Genomic DNA, 19,748 nt, shown 5'->3' on the forward strand with positions numbered 1-19,748 from the left:
ACACACACACACACACACACACACACACACACACACATATATATATATATATATATATATATATATATATATATATATATATATATACATATGCTAACAAAGTTCAAACTAGACAAAAACTGCTCAGTATTTATTTAATATTTTTATTTAATATTTATTTAATATTAAATCAGTATTTATTTAATATTTTAGTTTATGGCCAATAACTGACAAAAACACTGTCAGTATTTGTCAGTTAGTATTTTCTTGGACAGTTACTGATCAGTTTTTGTCTAATAAAAATCCAGTTAAATTTGGCCAATATCTGAATAGCAAGTTTTTCCCGGAAATTTTTCTACTCGAGTATTTTCAAAAACAACATATTCTTTACGAGAATAATGGATTACTCCAAATTACGAGAGTATCGTTTGAATCAGTATTTAAATCACGATAAAAAAGGGATACTTTCGAGCACAGCAAGAAAGTCGCTTGATGAATTAACTCGAACGGACTCGTCTGTTCGTTCATTCGTTCGTTCGTCCGCTCGTCAGTTCGTCCGTTCGTTCATTCGTTCGTTCATTCATTCATTCATTCATTCCTTCATTCGCTCATTCGTTCGTTCGCTCGTTCGTTCGTTCGTTCGTTCATTCGTTCGTCCGTTTCGCCCATTCTTCCATTAACTCGCGTTCGTTCTGTACCACCTTATTGAATTAACTTCCATCCCACCGTGTATTCCGCCGAGTATCATCCCTAGGTCTCCCCCGCCGGACGGGCTATATGAGAAATTAACCGGCGCTCCGCGAAAGAGTTTCGATTCTACTGCATAATGCACTTCGGCTCACACGGTAGAAATTCCACGGACCCTCGCCCGCGGGGATTTCCCGCGTACTTCAAATTTTCCACAAACGAGTTACTAAGCACGGCTTAGCTGGCCTTATGCGCGTTCGCGTTACAAAGTTGGCTGGCTCTGCTCCTGCTTTTGCCGTTTTGCGGAGATGGTCGCGTCCTTTTCGATCGCGTCTCCTGCAAGAAAGAGAGAGAAAGACACATATACACACGTACAGTGTCTCCTAACCCGCCACCGCCATATTCATTAACGGCGACCAAATGACGTGGAATTGCGGCTAAAAGTACGCGTACTTTGCAACGTAACAACGTTCGCCATCCTGTGGCGGTACTTGAAGAGCACGGTACTTTTATGTCGTTCGCGTGTGTTGCGTCCGCGCATATATGCGTATGGGCGAACGCCAATAAACGCGAACGCTAGCTTTTAAAAATTTAATTGACGCTTCATGCGAAAAAGGGAAAAGAGCGTGAGTGCGCGATTTATAATAATTATACTATTTTTATTACTTCTATACTCTATGTGCGACGACGCAAACGATGAAATTACATGTTAATTCGAGCGAGTTGGCCAGACAAGCGATGAAAATCTTTCTGGCAGAATCAATTCAACGATAACGCCTGATATAAAGCAAGCGGATTAAGACATTACGCTTGTTCGCTTCAATTTCTGTCGACATTTGCGGTCTCCTCAATAATGTTCCAAAACATTTTTGAATATTTTTTTATTTTTCGAAAGTCGGTCTCCGAAAGTGAGCGAACGTATCTCATTGAATACTATCGCCTGAGCCAATCCATGGGTGAATATTTTTCGATTCCCTCAATAATTTTCCAAAAAATATTTTAATAATTTTTGACTTTTCAAAAATCGGTCTCCGAAAGTGAGGTCGAGCGAACGTATCTCGTTGAATACTATCGCCTGGATCACACCTTGCTATGTTTTAAATTCTTTTATGTTCTTTTCTATGTTTTAAATTTCTAGCTTGATATTGTACTGAAAATCCGAAGCTTTGTTTCATTCTTACGATACTGATATCCAAATACGTGCTTCCATAGTGCGCGTGTACTATCGGGTTAAGAATTTTATCATGGACATGCACCGCCGCAGGTGCCCGGCTGCGTGTCTAATCTAATCGAATTAATGTTTAAGGATTTATCACATATACAGCGGAATGAGAATAATGAGGAGACGATGAGTCTGAGAGAGGATACGGAGGAAAGAGAGAGAGAGAGAGAGAGAGGGGAAAACATGATAAAGTGAGGCAAGAGGGATATAGAGGCGCGGAAAGCAATTAGGACGTGCGCCGGTCGCCAATTTGTACGTTTACGTCGTTACATACGAATAAATCCTAACCCCGCTGTCGTTACTATGAAGATTCGATTAACTGTGTCTCTTCACTTTGAGAGGAGACAGTTATTACGGCCGCAGGGCGCCGTGCCGGGAGTAATCGCGAGGCTCTACCGATCGTGCGAGTTCTTGTCTATTTACGTTTCGCGAGACTCCCCCAACCTCCTTCTCCTCTTCCTCCTATCCATCGCAAATGCACGCTAAAGCATTATAGACTTTATTACGATTAAAAGCGATGTCTTTTCGGAGATGTGTTTCTGTACTGTCTTTTGATAGCACGCAGATGTCGTTAGACGTGAACGTGCCTCTATTAAACGTCGCTTGTGTATTGTCTGTAAATGGTAACGTCTTTTCCTGGTACGTCTTTTCCTCCTCTTCGCTGGAAGTATCTTAGGTGGTATCCGAGTTACTAATTTTTGAGGATGCTATTCGAGTCGCCGAATTTTGAAGATCACAAAACGATAAGAAGTGCAACGCACTGAGATCTAAGGCTTGCACTGCGGGAGTTAATTTAATCCGACTATTGGTCGGTAAAGTATCCGAATGCTTAGACGACACCCCGCTAATTCCCCAGACCGTACCTGGTGTTGGGATGTTTCACGTGATTTCGAGTACGAGGCAATTATATGTGAGAAAGAGGAGGAGAAAGAGAAAAAAGAGAGAAAAAGAAAGAAAGAAAATGCGCTGATACGGCACATATACCAAGATCTAGGATAAGACACGGGTTCATATTGACTGCACTGCACTGTACTCTTTGCGCGCGTCCGTGTCTCCATTAAACGTTCCCCTCGATCCTTTATTTATAGTAGACCGTCCACTGCTCCAAAAGAACTGCCTTCCAGACCCGACCGATCGATCGCAGATATATAAATTATCTTAGAACTGCAGTATTTTCTCACTGCAGATGTCCCGATTAAATAGAATTTTTTTCGAGACGGTGATCCGTATAACAGCTTCTTCATCTTGAACTGCCACATCTGCTCCAGCCTCTTGTCAATGACCTCAACTTGATCCAACAACGAGTCATCTTCGAACCGTTTTCGTCTGACTAATTCCAACCACTCGAACAGTTCAATGTATTGCTAACAATTTCTCTCAACTGGATAGATCTCTATCTCATCTGACCGTACCAACTGTACAATTCTATAATCTACTATGCCGCACACAAAGCGTCAGACGATGAAATGTCCTTTGTCCAGTGATTCAATCCTTCGAGACGAGCCAAAATCCAATCCATCGACTACGTCAAATACGGTCTCAATGTGATCACTCCAGTTTTTATCAAGTCAAGAATGAAATCCAGATTTCAGAAGTGGAGTCGATCACTATCAGTTTATACTCGCGGACAGTTCCAAGACAGGTTGAGAAGCCATCATGATGTATTATTGCGAATCTGAGGCGCGCACTGTTGGGTGCTGCAGTCACATTATGACCGTCATTTGGTACTTTGGTTACAGCCATGGTTGCATTCCAAATGAAAGCTTATCCATCAATCGTATTCAACGCAATTAAATGACTACACTGAGAGAAGAATTTAGTAAATATTATCAAAATTTGGTTACTATTACTAAATGGTAGACGTAAATATAGCGGGCCAAAGCTATGGCAATACTTATTAATTAATTTAGTTCTGTAAAATAAATTATTTATTTGACAGAAGTAAAATTTATTTGCTTCCAGAATATATTTGGTAAATAAAACTTATTGAATAGTTGAGCAAAATAAGCGATTTTGTAGTAGTTACAAAATTTTTGGTAGGTTCAAACAACCATCTGTAATAATAGATATTGAAACGATGTAATAGCTGCAAATGAATGAATTTTTTATACTGGTAACAAAATAGAACTCGTACCTACTGAATTTTTTATTACATGGGATATAAAAATTTCAAAACAATTATCAAATATCTGCTCATAACTGTAATATATTTCATATTAAATATTTAACATTAAGTAACTATTACTAAATTATTTAATTGATGTTACTGTGAATGCAATTACGTCATACTTCTGATCTATTAAATATTTGGTAATTATTATCATATTTAGTATTAGTTACTAAGGATTCAATGAATTTCTGGAACTAAATGCAGTTTGTTATAGTTACCAGTCTTTTCTCTCAGTGTATTATTAAACTACTCAAATGCTTCTCAATAGATTGCACTACTACACAAGCTCAAAACACTGATAACTCGTATCTGGATTTTCCTCTTTACTTCTGAGTAAGTCCTATAATCAACAGGTCGTAAATATAGATAGATATTTCTTTCATCATCGATATGTCATCTTCAAGAAGCCGGAGTTTCACTTATCACACAGGACTAGCTTTTGATTCCAGCGATTCGCGCCAAGACTTCTTAGGAGGATCGAACCGCGGGGATACACGATTAGCCGATGGATCGTTTCGATCCACGACGACTAGACAGAGAGAGAGAGAGAGAGAGAGAGAGAGAGAGAGAGAGAGCAAGGGGAAACTCTGTCCCCTGATACGTTCGTCAACGCGAAACACGGTGTCGCGTCGACCGCGAGCACGCGCGCGCGCGTGCGCGCGACTTCTTATCGCTGGCGCGTTCAATGCATAAAGCATAAAGTTCGTATCTCATGCATACATTCATAGAGCCGACACGATGGTGGCGTAGGTGGAGGCGAGAGCGAGACGAAAGTCATAACTTACTAGGGATGTGTGCCGCACCTCTTCTCCCATGTGTATACCATCCAGTAACCACCACCACTCCACTCGAGAGAGTATCGAAACACTCGCGGAATCACCGGAGGATGACTGAGTCACGTATGATGGTTGGTGCTCCTCGCGAAGGCTCTCGACTGCTTTCAAAATTCCATTTCGCCGAGGGAAAATTCCATTTTTCCATCGACTCTCTCTCTCTCCCTCGCTCTTGTTCTCGCGAGCGATTCATTGAAAAATAGTCCATTTACCGCGGCCTCTTTTTGCAATAAATCAATCGCGCCTTTCCGACTGTGCCCTATAAGCATCCCCTTCCGCCAACCCCTTCCATCTTCCATTTTTCTCGCCGGGAACTCTCTACTTGGGCGGACTTGCTTCGATGCACCGGCCGCCGAGCCATTGGATTGTCTTCCGAGATGACTGCTGACAAATAGCGAATCGATCCACCGCCGCACATCGGCCAATGCGCCATAAAGCTGCCGCAACGAAGCGCTGTTTTGATGCTTTATGGGCGACGCATCGCCGACCGATGGCTGAATGACGTTGTCGAGATGGATGTGTACGGCTTGGATTGGCCGCGAGAGAACGATGTTCGTTTAGGGAATGAACCCGTCGTGACGGACGGCACATGACGCTTATTCGTTGGCATCGCGTTTTCACGAAAGCCGTTCGCGGTTTTTGGTGAACAACGGATTTTGCAGGTGTGCGGGCTTTGCGCCAATGCCGCTGAAATTTCAAAGGCCCGTTTTGCCTTTGTTGGTCTCGGAACGTCGCTACTGTTGGCGACCGTTCGATGTGTGAATTTTTACTCTAGAATTTACCCAAAATTTTAATTTTTCTTTTCTACATATTTCATCTTATTTATACGCGGCAAACGTGAAGCTACAAATATTATATTTTCACATTATATTTTTACTATTATCCTCTTATCACCCACCCTAATTATATTCTTATGATCACAATTGTAGAAAAAAAAACTTAATTAAAAACTTTGCTGAACTTGCACTTCGAATAACTTCCGATCTAAATTATTGTCAAATTGTTTGTGTTACACTTTTAGATACAGTATAAATTAATCTATACTTTTTCAAATTTTTTTCATTATTTTTAAGATATAGGTAATATATCTTTAATATAGCCATCGAATTTTTTGTATTTTCTTCTTAAAATTACGTTGAACCAAGATTGGCACGCTCGTTTTTACGCGCGCAGCTCCGATTGACTATTAGTGCGTCGTAGGTTATCGATCGGAGGTAATAGCGGATCGCAGATTGATTTGCGCTGGGAGCAGGTGCGGCCCGAGCGGGATCGATGGCCGCACGTCGACACTTTCTTTCATCGTGTGACATGCGAGGGAATAAAAATTCCTCATCCGCGGTTTTATCGACATCGTGGAATGAGTTGGCGGATGTGCCGTCGAACACGGGAGAAAAACGTGCCACGGCACGGTGAAGGAAGAGCAGCGCGTTATCTGGCGCGAAATTATAAGAAGCGCGCGAGAAAGAAGAGCGAGATCTCATTTCTTCGTTTGCATTAATATCCGGCAGCTCAAGATTACACGTTGACACGTCAAACCTCGGCGAATCCACCGAGAGAAATTACAACGGACCAGCCAATACATTAAACCCGTTCTTCCTGCGTTTTGACCTATTTTCGTATTTAACGTCACGTAATCGCCGTGGTTTGCCGATTGTACACGCAACTGTCGAGTACGCAAACAATAAAAATCCTTATCGCAGGATTGGAAAAGTTTACGACGCGACACGATGTTAAACTGCATCAACATTCCGCGAGTGTGTTTACTTCCAAGACAGACAAGTTTGAAAAGTTTAGGCAAGCAGTAATCTCATAAGATAAACTGCGGATTGTGTTGCCGCTGGTATCATTCGGCAAACGCCTTGTGGAAAATGCAACTTCAACTTTGAATGCAACGAGGATTAAGTGTATCTTACCTCGTAAACGATCTGTGACTTTCTGAAGGCTCGCTATTATTTCGCTCGCATTGTTTATGTTACGCGCGCTCTTGGAAATTCTCATTCCTAATAAAATACATTTCTCCCTTTCCCTCTCTTTCTCTATTTTCCTCTTTTCTTCTCGCATACGTCCATCTTTATTATCAGTTACCACAATTTGACACGTGCAGCCTGCATTACTTAACACCTTTACTTCTCCCAAAAGCAGCTCATACGATTTAGTTTCCCCCGCAGATTTTATTTTCGTTGTATTCCACCTTTTTCCTCCGGGGAGCTTTCTCATTCCCTGTAATACAACAATTCTCTTTCTTCCTCCCTTTGTCTCTCGAGTCGAAAATCCCGTAGAATCGTGCGGTAGATACCGACGTGCTACTCACTAATGCTTAATCGTCCTTTACGCTTCATTGTTCATGTTCATTAAAGCTCAACTGCGCATGCGACACCGCACGATTTTCAGCAGCGTCGAAATAACGAGAGGCGTCTCTCTCGACGTAGCTCCTTTAATTGGTGATAGGATAACTACGGGGTGGTCATTAATTACAGTCGGCAAGCCCCCAGCGTTGCGGTTAGTTTGCTTCGAAGCTACTTTCGATCTCCGTCCCTCCTGCCGTCGCTTACACCGCCGCCACCTTCACTCGACTGTTCCCTTTTTCCCCCCTCCAACTCTCTTACCCCCGTAACGCCGAGAGTATCGAGAGCGCTAAGACTGAAAGACGGACGATAATTAAAATTGACGCGCTCTCTCTCTCTCTCTCTCTCTCTCTCTCTCTCTCTCTCTCTCTCTCTCTCTCTTTCTTTCTCTCTCTTTCTTTCTCTCTCTTCCTCCCTTTCTTGAGGAGAAAAAGAGAGTACAGTGGGAAGAGCAACGCACGATATGAGTTATATATCGTAGAGGAAAATAAATTTCTCGCAGAAACTACAAATCGCTGAGTTAGTTTCCCACGATCGCCAGACCAGCATTCTCACCACCACGCAGTCATGACCAATTTGTGCGCGAAATCAATCGAGTGAGATTAGCTCTGTAACAGAATGCAGCCGAAAAGGATGGCGCAACGATTAAGCAATCGTCAATAAATGTTATTGTTGTTACGTGTTATTATTTGCGTACACGTGCGTGTACACTGGGTATCCCATTTTGGTTGCATACATCAAATATCTTTAAAAAAAAAGCAAGACATAAAAAAGAACATGTCAAACAAAAGTTACATAATTGCTTTGTATTAAAAACAATTATGTAACTTAATTTAAAAAATTAAAGTTTAAAAAATTAAAAATTTAATTTAAAATTAAAAAATTAAACATATAACTTAGTTTAATAAATTAAACAGATCCAGTCATTTTAAGATCAAATGAATATTACCATTTTCTTTGAAACCATACAACTTTTGTTTGACACGTTCTTTTCTATAATGTCTTGTTTTTTTTTTGAGATATTTAAAACGAGATACTCTGTATATGCATATTCATACAAATACCTAAAGATTAATAGATAACTAACGCATTTATTATCATTATAGAATCTCGTCGCCTAAGAGTTTTTACTATAAAACAATTTACAAAAGTTATAACGGTTATTTATTATGGAATTATAATTTACATATAATTCAGACACTAAAAAAAATATGTGTTTAACATTTCGCGATAATATTCAGATTTTCTTGCGGTTATCGACAAATGCGTTGTCGTCGAAATCTTATTGTTAGCTTTATAACGGTCGACGACAACTGTTACGTGGTTGTCAAAAAAGATTTGTCATGTTTTCAGATCGCCGACTGGTGTCCCGAAGATTCATCAGAAAACTGGTCGATTCTCATGGCAGCGCGGAAACTCGCAGCTCTCTTCGCCGCGGTCTTACAACTTTGCTTATGTGAGTGAGTTTCTCTTTCTTCCGTTTTCCTGCGCGTTTATATTCCCGTTTATATCCCTTTACATAAATTAAATTGTTTAAAGATATGAGATCTGGCGAGATCTGGCAGATTCAAATGTAATGATTGTTTAAGGATATCGGCAGGTTTAAATGTCGAATTTAAGTAGCTGTTTATGCGTCGATTTGATAAGCACTCTCTAAATTTCTTGGAGTAGCATCTCAATTAAAATGCGAATTTTTAACTTCGAAATTCCGAAATATGGGACATCTAGTACCGGTCTCGCCTATATGAGTAAAAAATCACTCGAGTATTTCGGCGATCATTTTTCTTTTCAAGTGAAATTTCACTCTAAGAAATGTAGAGAGCAAATAATTACTCTTGCATACCCATTTTTACCGTGTGCCCACAATTTGTTCGACAAATAGACCAATTATACGAATTCCGAGGAATTCGATCAAAAAACATCTGGGAGAGCCGCGGATTTTCAGCGTCTCGTCAGAGGCGAAAATTTTTTGATGGCTCTTCCAGCGTTTGCTCTCCTCAATCCTCGCCCGTGTCATCCGGGCGTCACGATATTTCCGAGCCCGGGAGAGATCAACGGCGGTTCTTATAATTCGATGGAGGAGTCAGGAAGCGAAGGCAAAATGGACCGTCGCCATGACGGTGAGAGAGCCGCGTCACGCCGTAGTGACGGCAGGAAGGGCGGAATTGAAGGGCGAAGGAAAAGAGTGAATCGAAAGAGCGCTCGTTCACAATGGGGCGTTGCCACCGACCGCATGACTTTCATGAGGAAGCCACGGAAATTCTCCCGATGTCGTACAACAACCATCCGCAATACTGTTTGTTCTCAGTACGCTAAAGCGTGCCACGACAGAAATAACTCTCGAATATTTGCTTCGATATACAGGGTGTTCAACGCACGATTTTTTAGACACTTTTAAGGAAAAGGTAGATTTTCAACTGTTTCGTGCAGCTTGTGCAAATTTAAGCATAATAGCTGCTACGCACAATAATTTGCTCAAAAGAGCAGAATTTTGTGTTGCAGAAAGAGACAAGCAATTTGAACATTTGCTTCTATAAGAATTTTTCTGTTTTTTTTTACTATTATTATTAATAAAAGTGACATTAGTGCATTGAATTTATCTTAAAGTCGTCTATAATATTATATAAAAAAATTCATAGTACCACTTAAAAAAGATTAAGGTGATTAAGTGATTTTTTTATGGAAAAAAAAATTTTTTTACCTTTTGTTACAAGTTTTAGTCGGCAAAGCAGTTGCAAATTATAACCTTTTCCTTAAGCCGTCGGAAGTGTCTAAAAAATCGTGCGGACCGTTACGTTGAACACCCTGTATACGAAGTAAACATAAGTGTGGAGGCACTTACAACTGGAGACGGCATGAAAGAATCATGTATAATATTTTACAAGGTGTTTACTCGTCGTTTATCGTTGTTGTCGTATTCTTCGCAAGCAACGCGAAGAAACGATATCGTACTTTTCAATGATAAACGTAAACTTATGGTGAATACGAGGTATCCAGCCAGACCATCGTAGCATTATTTTCAAGCCAAGCTATGCGACATGATATAACGCGAATGTACACTTCTAAATATTTGAGGTGTGCAAAAGATCATTTAATAACGCAAATGTGTGTACATTACAAGGTAACGAGGAATAGAATTTTACCTCTGTTTACCCTATACAAATGTATCAAACAAATTGCAATGCAGAGAACGCATAAAATAATATTTAGAATCTTTCAGGTAAAAATATTGCGACGACTGGTAATATAAGACTGGTAGTAAGAGAGATCTAACAATAATAATTGCAAAACACTCTTATGAAAGTCATCGACGATACCCCATTATATATATCCCAAGTTTTCTTGAGGAACAAACAATAACCCTTCGGCTGACTAGACCCGATTTCACCTACGACTCCTCTGCAAAACGAACATTTCTTCAGCGATCAGTAAAAATCGGCCACTCTATTCGCAATACGATCCGATGTTGGATCGCGTCTCGCTTCAAACTCAACCGAAAGTGGGTCCCACGTGTTCCACGACAAATCCCCGTGTAACTCATTTTGAGGCCCTTTTATGTGTCAGGCCTTAGGCCCTGGCGACTAATCCCGGCCACTGTCCGTGAGCTTTGCAGTCGGCCAAGTTCCGTTGTAAGCCGCGGCCGTAAGACGCAACGGATGTTACCTCGCCCGGTGAGGGAGCGCCGGCCGGCCGCTCGCTCACCCTCTCGCCCAGTCAGCCCCTTTCGCTCACTCTCGCTCTGAATCTCTTACCCCGTTATATCCGCGCTGCGGTGGCGCGGCGCCACAACGACCCTACGAGAACGATACATCGTCCGTCGGTGGTAGCCAGCGCAAGGGAGTTTGTAGAATCCACTTAAATCCACCGTGATTTACTCGGGCACACCATCCCCCTTTGACCCCCTCCCTCCCTCTCGCCTGCCCATCCTGCCTGCCTGTCTTCCTTCCTTCCTTCCTTCCTTCCTCCCTACGGCCGGATGCAACCGCAATAAGTAAAACCGGGCCTCGGGTTTTTCGGACTGAAGGAAAGCGTTAAGACGGATTCGTCACCCGGCGGTTAATCCCTAAGTGCATAGCGCGTTATATTCGCGAGGTTTTCTCTACGATAACGCTGTTACGTTATCTCACGTTACTCTCGCGCACGCGCAAGGACAACAAGAGATTTACCCTTCTTATATTGAATCTCCCTCTTTCTTCACCCTCTCTTTCTACCCTTCCCTTTTCTCTCTTTTTCTCTCTCTTGCCTCTTCTTCCATCCCTCGCCCTCTCTTATCCTTTTCAATTACTAACGCAATATACTTTCGCCCCTTCTCCTCGGCGTATCGTCGTTGCTGACGGAAGGCCGTGACGAATTCACATGATGAAAGAGAATCGCGGATAGAAATCGCAGCGCTTCTTTGATCGGACCTCACCCAAGTTGATTATGTAATGGCGTATAGGTACGGACGACAGGACTCTCGGTGTGAATAATAAAGCGGCCGCTCTTTTGTTCGTCGTAAGAATTAAAAGGCGGAGGGATTCGCTCGAAGGGATTAGACGGTGACGTAATTAATTTCGGCGGTGCTTCTTATTTTTCACGACGGTCTTATTATTGCTCCGCCGCGCTTTCTTTATTTCACTTCCGATACTTTGTTCCGCCCTCCGCGGCAGATCCGTACGAAATAGCATTACGGTATTTCTTTGAATCGGGCGAATTTACGGGGCTTTTTTGCGAAGCGCGTTTTCAGCGTCTGCGAGCTCGTGAAGTGCCGCGAGAAAATATCTTTTTGTTTTGCCTCTTTTTTTTTGTAACTCGACGCGGGAGAAATAACGCGACGTGCTTTTCTCGACGTGCGAGCACCGACGACGATGTCATTACGTGCAATTTTTCTCAATTTACTCGGTTATGTATACACTTGATTGCGTATATACATACACAAGGTATCTGGCGATAACGTATGAATCTCTCGTGTATCTGTATCTGTAGATTAGGTAAAATTGAACAAAAAATTCTTCTACCATTTTGTCGACAACCATATCAAATTTTGCATTATTAATTAAAGATCATGTTTGATTATTCACCAATTTTTTTTAATTAATAATGCAAAATTTTACGTAGTTATTTTCAAAATAGTAATTTTTTTATTTAGTTTGACTTAATCTACATGTACAAAAGAGTTTTATCGCCAGACATTCTGTATATAAATCTTTGATATAAATGCAAATATTAAATTTTTAACATAGAGAGAGAGAGAGAAAAAATACATATGTATATATATACTCTATATATTAAAAGTTAAAATATTCTTATTTGAAGGTCAAAATAATCAGAATGTTCAGAAGTATTAATATTATTAGTGTTCAGACATTTGTACTTTTACCTTTATAACGGAGGACGCAAATACGCCGCAAAAATATGGCAGACGCGACGGTTCCGTGCGATAGTAGACGTCATTGCGCGTTAGCGTAATAATTACGGATGCAGCTGTTAATGCACTCGCCTAATGGCGCGATCAGCGTAACAGTGATGTTTCCACATTTTCCCACGCATATCTAAAAGTATATTACTTCACAGTCGACCCAGTGAATCTCTCGTAATCCGCGCGATCGTTCTCAATATCCAGTTGATTCTAGCTTTCAAGAAAAAGCGCTGAAAGTTTTATTCGCGAGTATATCAAGTGGATTAAAACGTGAATTGCGACAACAAAAAAAATATTGAATACCCTCCGTCTCTCTTTGCCGAATATTTTGCTTCCGCTTTCGAAGTCGTAAAGTAACATTTGTTACTCTCTCCTGCGATATAACAACCGTTATTTCATGGCATTTTTTCACGCGTTTCCGATAACAAATTTAATCGAGAAATTCGAGTTTATTCTGCTACAAATTCATCGAGCAAACAAATCAAGTGAGTCCAATTTTTGGGATTTCACGCTTGACTTGAAAAATTTCAACAATACCGCATCGTTTAAAAATTATTACAACGTATTTCCGATTAGAAATACATTGTAAAAAATAAAGCCGTTACGTTCATAACTCTAGTCAACAGATAAACATGGACTTTTAGATGTGTTCCTTACGTATTTTTGTAGAATTTTTATAGATTTTTCGAAAATAAACTCAAAATTTCTTCATCATTCTCATTTTTTTTTGTAGCAATCATATGCGATTTAATATATTGTATGTGATTCATAATTTAATTTAATTCTAAATTCTGATATTAAAATTTTCAATATTTATAAGCTTATCATTATTCCATTTCCATGAAAATTTCAGCGACATATTTATCTATAAAATTCATTAATACTAACCATTTTTTCTTTTTACATAATTTTTCTTAATTACATACAAGATATAATAAAAACTGTTACGATATTTTTATTTATAAAAAGAACCTGATTATAAGAGATATCACTAATTTTTAGTAAAACATTTAAAACCTTTAGACAGAAATATCTTGTTTTCTTTACATAAGAGACATGTGACAATTAATCTTGGATAAGGGATAGATGGTCACATTTACACGACTTTGTTTACAAGCTAATAACTTTTTTATGTATAAGTATAAGTAAGACTAATATTTTTTCTTTAAATTATACCTGTATGAAAATGTGCAGAATATTAGAAAATGTTGCATACGTCTTCTTCTTTTAATCAATGATTAAAAATATGATGATCTTCCTTAGAGTAGTGTTTACAATCAAACAACCGATAAAATACATATCTCACGATATCGAATCTTCATTCTTCTAATGTAGGAAGACGGATATTCATCTACGCGAGGAATCTTCTTTCGTTTTTCTCTTTTACATAAAAACGAGCCACGAGATATGAATCGACCTAAACGCAGGGATCTCTCGTGACTGCTCGTTCGCGAAATCGTAGCCGCTCGTATTCTCGTCAGCGATCAGCCCTCGCCGCGCGTTTCCCGCAAGATTTACGAGCTCCTTGAGTTTGCAAAAATCTTCTTATATCGGCTTTCGGCGCGAGGTCCTTCCGAGGGCGGCTCTTCGATCCGCTCCATCTTCATCGGCGGTCGACGGCGCTGATGACACGCGGGAGAGTGCCAGCTTCCATTTTCAATATCGTCGCCGATAGTCGCTCTCGGATCGTCCTCCACGCAGTGGATCTTGCGAGTCTACTCGGGCGTCCGTCACCGCACGCGACGTTATCGCCGATCGCCGGTTACCACATCGATTTCCATGCGGAGAAAACGTAATACCTATCGAAATGCAATCAGTGGAATCGAGGCAAAATATCCGGCGCGACCTTAGAAAATACATTGTTTCGTAGTTGAGTTGAGTTTTTGGATATGCGAATCGTTTATATTGCAAAATGATGAAAAGTACATTTTTTATTTAATTGTGTGGATTATGCAATTAAATTAATTTTATATATCTTCCATCGTCCTTTTCTAAAGTCGAAATTTTATTTCTATATTAACCCCGCAAGCTTTTTATTGAAGAACCAATCAAGTGTCTCAATGTTGCACAAATGGTTATACAATTATTTATTTTATGTTAGAAGTTATCTCAATATTTCTACCAGCATTGAACAATTTATTTTTAATTTCAACAAGCAATATATTATATAATTTACTCAGTCTTAAATTCGACTACCGGCCTTAGAAGATATTTTAGATAATATAGCCAATAAACTAGTGTAACACAATGTACGTAGCTGAAAAGAATTCAAAATAATAGCAATCTTAAAGATAAAAGTCAACTGTGAATACCGAAATACCATAGAAAAGCCTAAACAGCAAAATTAGTTTGCCGATGTTGAAATAAAAACACGATTAATCGAACGAAAATATAATCAACTAAAAACATCGAATATTTGAAAAAAGAACTACTGGTAATTGGACTAATCGATGAACATCGCGCATCGCTAGTATCAGTGCACTGATACAGCTGTTCGCTCTTAAAATATTTAATCAAGCTCTTGTCGGTATGACGTTAATTGACTTGTATTTCTTCTAATCGTATTTGCACGAATGTTAAAACCAGTGTCGATTCCACGAATACAGAGTGCGGCGCCAAAATCCGGACAAATTATACATTTTTTCCAAATATATTTTTTATTGCAAAAACGAAAAGGTTTACAAAATTTTTTTAACCACATTGTTTATAAGGCCATAAAGAATACATTTACTCAATATATCCCCCGCTTGCTTGAATGACCGCCTCCATTCTCGGTCTGAAGCGTGCGCAGGCGCGCTTTAATGTGTCACGGTCCATATCGGTGAATGCCGCTTCAATAGCGGCTCTCAAATGATGTTTGGATGTCTGGACTTGTTCGTGACCCTTTCAACTACGCTCCATAGAAGTCCAAAGGATTCAAATCAGGGCTGTTGAAAGGCCAGAATTCTTTCGACCAAAACGTGTCGACATTGTCCGACAACCAATTTTGCACCAAATGACTTGTGTGGGCGGGCGCACCGTCCTGCTGGAAAACATACAGCTTTCCAAACGACACAGTTTCCATCCACGGCTTCACTACATTTGTCAGAACACGCAAATAAACTTCTTTTGTGACATTTTCCCCTTTGTTAAAGAAATACGGTGGCATGACATCACCCTCACTGGATGATGTTGCAAAACCTTCGTTGGACTTCTCTGACTCATTGTACTTTGCGATGACATCATATACAGTCGATCTCAGGTACCCGAAGAACCGAATGATTTTTGTCGCCGAGCGCGCAGCGCGAACACTTTCGATAATCGCGGCTCTTCGGTTATACTCCGCACTTGGTTTCAACATTACGACTGTTTCGAGGTTATGATGGTTTAGTACATGCGTCAAGCTATTTGAACGCTAATCGCGACATCTACTAATGGTATAGAACGGCGAGAATTTCAAATTGAATTTTGTCCGGATTTTGGCGCCGCACCCTGTAGGTATACTACGACAAAAAATGGTCTGAAATAAAATGTTGGAAGAATTGGGAAGTCAAAGCGAGAGACTCGGGACATCGACACTCGAGCGAAGATATATCATACGAAGATAACCTAGAAAATAAAGATCGCATAATTGCTGTACAAGTCATTCTCTTTTTCCAAATTAAGGTTGATCCATCTTTTTGAACCTGTTTTCTTAGTGTTCGGAGAGTCACGTGCCTTAATACGTATTTTTGTGGACGTTATGCGTTATTAAAATAAACCTTGGTATATCCCGACTGTGAAGTACGGAGTGTTATTTAATATTCAGAAAATGAGAGCTGTCGATATTTTACATCAATTAAAGCAAATATATAGTGATTCGGTAATGAAGTGAACGGAGTGTGAGAAAATGGTGTGAAAAGTTTAATAATGAACGAACAAACGTGCATGACAAAAATCAACCGAGACGCCCGAACCATTTGCAATCGAAGAAATAGAATAAGGTACCATGTGTTTAAAAAAATATAAAATTGAATAATAAAATGTTTTCCTAATTTTTTAAACGATCTTTATGAATTATCTTTATATATTTCCGACTATGTGAAATCATTTATTACACAAACTGTTTTCAACTTTAATGGAAATTTGTGACATACTCATCGAGAATAAACAGAAATACTCAAATCTAAATTTATATCGGTATTTATAGTTCATTATTATTCAACAAATAATTATAGCCACATGTATCTCTAATTACAAGATATATTGTTTCAAACAGCTGAATAACGGTTCATGAATACAAATCTGTAGTTAATTATACCATTAGTTATAAAGATTAATAATTTATTATAAATATATATATATATATATTAAATTTTTATGAAATTCTAAGTTCTATATATATGTGTGTGTGTGTGTGTGTGTGTGTGTGTGTAGAACTTAGAATTTCATAAGAATTTAATAAATATTAATTTATGTCTCTAATAATGCTCCTTGAACAAATCCAGGAATCTACCAACTTTCTTTTTTCCTGTTTACGTGCGCATAGCACGTCATTGCACGAAATTATCACTACTGAAAGTATAGAAATACAGAATATAGAGCAATTTCGAGACGCGGAGCAACGTCAGATCCTCCAATATCCGAAACTTTGCAACGAACGCGCTAAGACACGAAATGTATTCTCTACGTTGCGTCTCGCAAGAGAAGTCGAAACGCCGCCGTCGAAGTTCGCCAAACACATGTAATCCGCGTAATCCGTCAAGCAGAGGAAACATAACTGGCAGCACACGATATGGACAAAGTTTGCCTCGGACTATCCGGTGTCGGCCGGCGCCGGAATAATTGAAAATGTCATGACAATTGCGCTGAATGCCCCTGTAACTCCGGGCATCGACTAATGCAAATGGGTACATTCAAATCCTATCGGAGAATTAATAATTCGCCCGTATCGGCATGCGGCGCCGCGCGATACCGACATATCGTGTTGTCAAACTTAACACGAACGTGATATTATATCGTTTATATTATTAATGCCGTCGTCAAACTTAAGAGAGGTTTCCGATTCGATCAATTCTCCACGGTCTTGCTATCTTCCTCGTTTACATCCTATCAGACACGTGTACAGTTTATGAAGAGACATTTGTTAATAAATCCTTCAGAAGAATCTAAGTAAACGAGGACAACAAGGCTCGGCCAACTTTTACACATTTTTGCTACCATACTTAAGTTAAAAGTCGCTTACTATAATCCACGCTATACTTTTAAGTGCAATACCTGCACTTAATATAGAGCATGTTTATGAACATACAAAATCAATTAACCCCTTAAATTTTAAAGGGTTTTGTGGTCAATATTCACTACCTTTAAAAAAAACATTTTATAAAGAATTAAAGTAACATCGATAAAAAATTGAAAAAATAAAATTTGCTTACTTCTTTTCATAAAAAAAAAAACTTTACACAATTTTGAACATGGACATTCTGTTCGACAAACAATCGTTATTTTAATTTCTTTAGCGAGAAAATTATTATTTCACATGTTGAGATGGAGAATACAATTTTATGATTTGACTTGTATTTAAGTTATCGAACTTGCTAGAAACTACTCTAAAATATTTCCAATATCTCTTTGAAAGCATGACATTCTATCAACATTGTTCGACTAGCAATACATGTGATCCAAGTAGTCAACAATGTGTTGGTTACAATCGGAGTGTTTCGCAAAACGTTCCCTGTTTTTGATCACTCGTTATTCGATGATTATTCTTATCAGTAGTTTCTTCTCGAATTTATAACGACCAAAGAATGAAGGTTGAGAGTTCTGGAATGTCTCCGTGCAAGCGTATGAACGCAAAGCTTCCTCGAGGAGGATGCGTCACGGCTGCATTATCCGCGTTCACACACTTGACGGTGAATTTTAATGGATGATGCCGTTCGAAGCGCGCCAAGTATGTTACCGGTATTTCACTCTCCGCGTGTCCCTCTGCCTCCCTCCTCTCTCTCTTTCTCTTTCGCAGAACCTCTAGTATTTTTATCCGTAATTATCCGCGCGTCGAGCGATACGCACAATAATTAAATTAAACGCGCGCGAGTGTCGCACTGGCGCGAAAATCGTTGATACGATTTCACAACGAGAAAAAAAAGGACAAACAACGGGGAAAGCTCTCTGGAATCAACACGGGGACAAAACGCACGCCGCAAAACTCGATGCGCTCGTCCTGAATTAACGCGTTACGAAAATAGCTCCGATGGCCGACTAACGGTGAAACAAGGATTTATCGTTTTTCTATTTTACAGGACGCGCGGCAGATCACGATTTAGATCCGAGATTTCGAGCCAATGTGCTATATGGAAAATACGTATTGTATTCAATGTATACATAAACTATCTCGAACTATATAAAACATTTATTATGTACATGAGATTCAACAAAAATGTATTAATCGTGTAGGAGTGATCGGTTGTCATTTAACACATATTGATTAAAAAATATATGTGCACAAACAAATACAATTGCATTTCATATAAATACAATCTTTAGATAAAAGAAAAAAAAGATTATCTCTATATATATTTATACACAAGAAAGTTATTAAGTTGTGAGAACAAAAGCATGCGACTGTCCACTCATTACCCAGGATTAGTTGTTATATATCTTTCAGATAAAGAAAACAAATTACTTCTGTTTTAAGTGTATTATTAAAGTTAGTGATATCTTATAACAATAAACCATCGAACTAAGAAAATAATAATAATTTTCATAAATTTGATAATAATTTTGAACTCTCTCTCTATACACGACCTTACCCAAACTCATTGTTGTGTCATGTATAACATAATACATCACTGCGTATGCTTCCATACTGTTGCATAAATCACATTATAACTACATGACGGATTCGCAACACGTGACAAATAATCCCACTTAATTCTGAGCAACCCGAAAATAGGGGCACGATCACAATAATGAATAAAATAATCACGATGGCAAATAAAAACGTTGATGGAAAAATCTTATAAGTTAGCGAACGCAATTTGTTTCATGTTATCAATGATAGAAAACAGCGCTTTATGTCGTTGCCGGCATTCGAATATCGTTACACGAGAACATAACTGTGGAGGAAGTGGACGGGATGGCATTGAGAGGAGGACAA

The 19,748-nt window shown here is 39.3% G+C and overlaps 1 protein-coding gene across 3 annotated transcripts in view; it reads left to right on the forward strand.

Annotated features, from left to right (window-relative positions):
* LOC116848345 (lachesin-like) overlaps positions 1-19,748 on the forward strand; it is a 216,376-nt gene that overhangs the window by 164,257 nt on the left and 32,371 nt on the right. For all 3 annotated transcript variants that reach the window (XM_032824317.1, XM_032824318.1, XM_032824316.1), the window contains one exon: positions 8,590-8,692. In XM_032824317.1, the coding sequence (XP_032680208.1) occupies positions 8,638-8,692 (55 nt within the window). In that variant the 5' untranslated portion in view covers positions 8,590-8,637. The remainder of the gene's footprint in view (positions 1-8,589; positions 8,693-19,748) is intronic.

Source organism: Odontomachus brunneus, unplaced genomic scaffold (assembly GCF_010583005.1).
Source record: "Odontomachus brunneus isolate Ranch 3 - 2012 unplaced genomic scaffold, Obru_v1 Obru_scaffold_093, whole genome shotgun sequence".
Taxonomy (NCBI): domain Eukaryota; kingdom Metazoa; phylum Arthropoda; class Insecta; order Hymenoptera; family Formicidae; genus Odontomachus; species Odontomachus brunneus.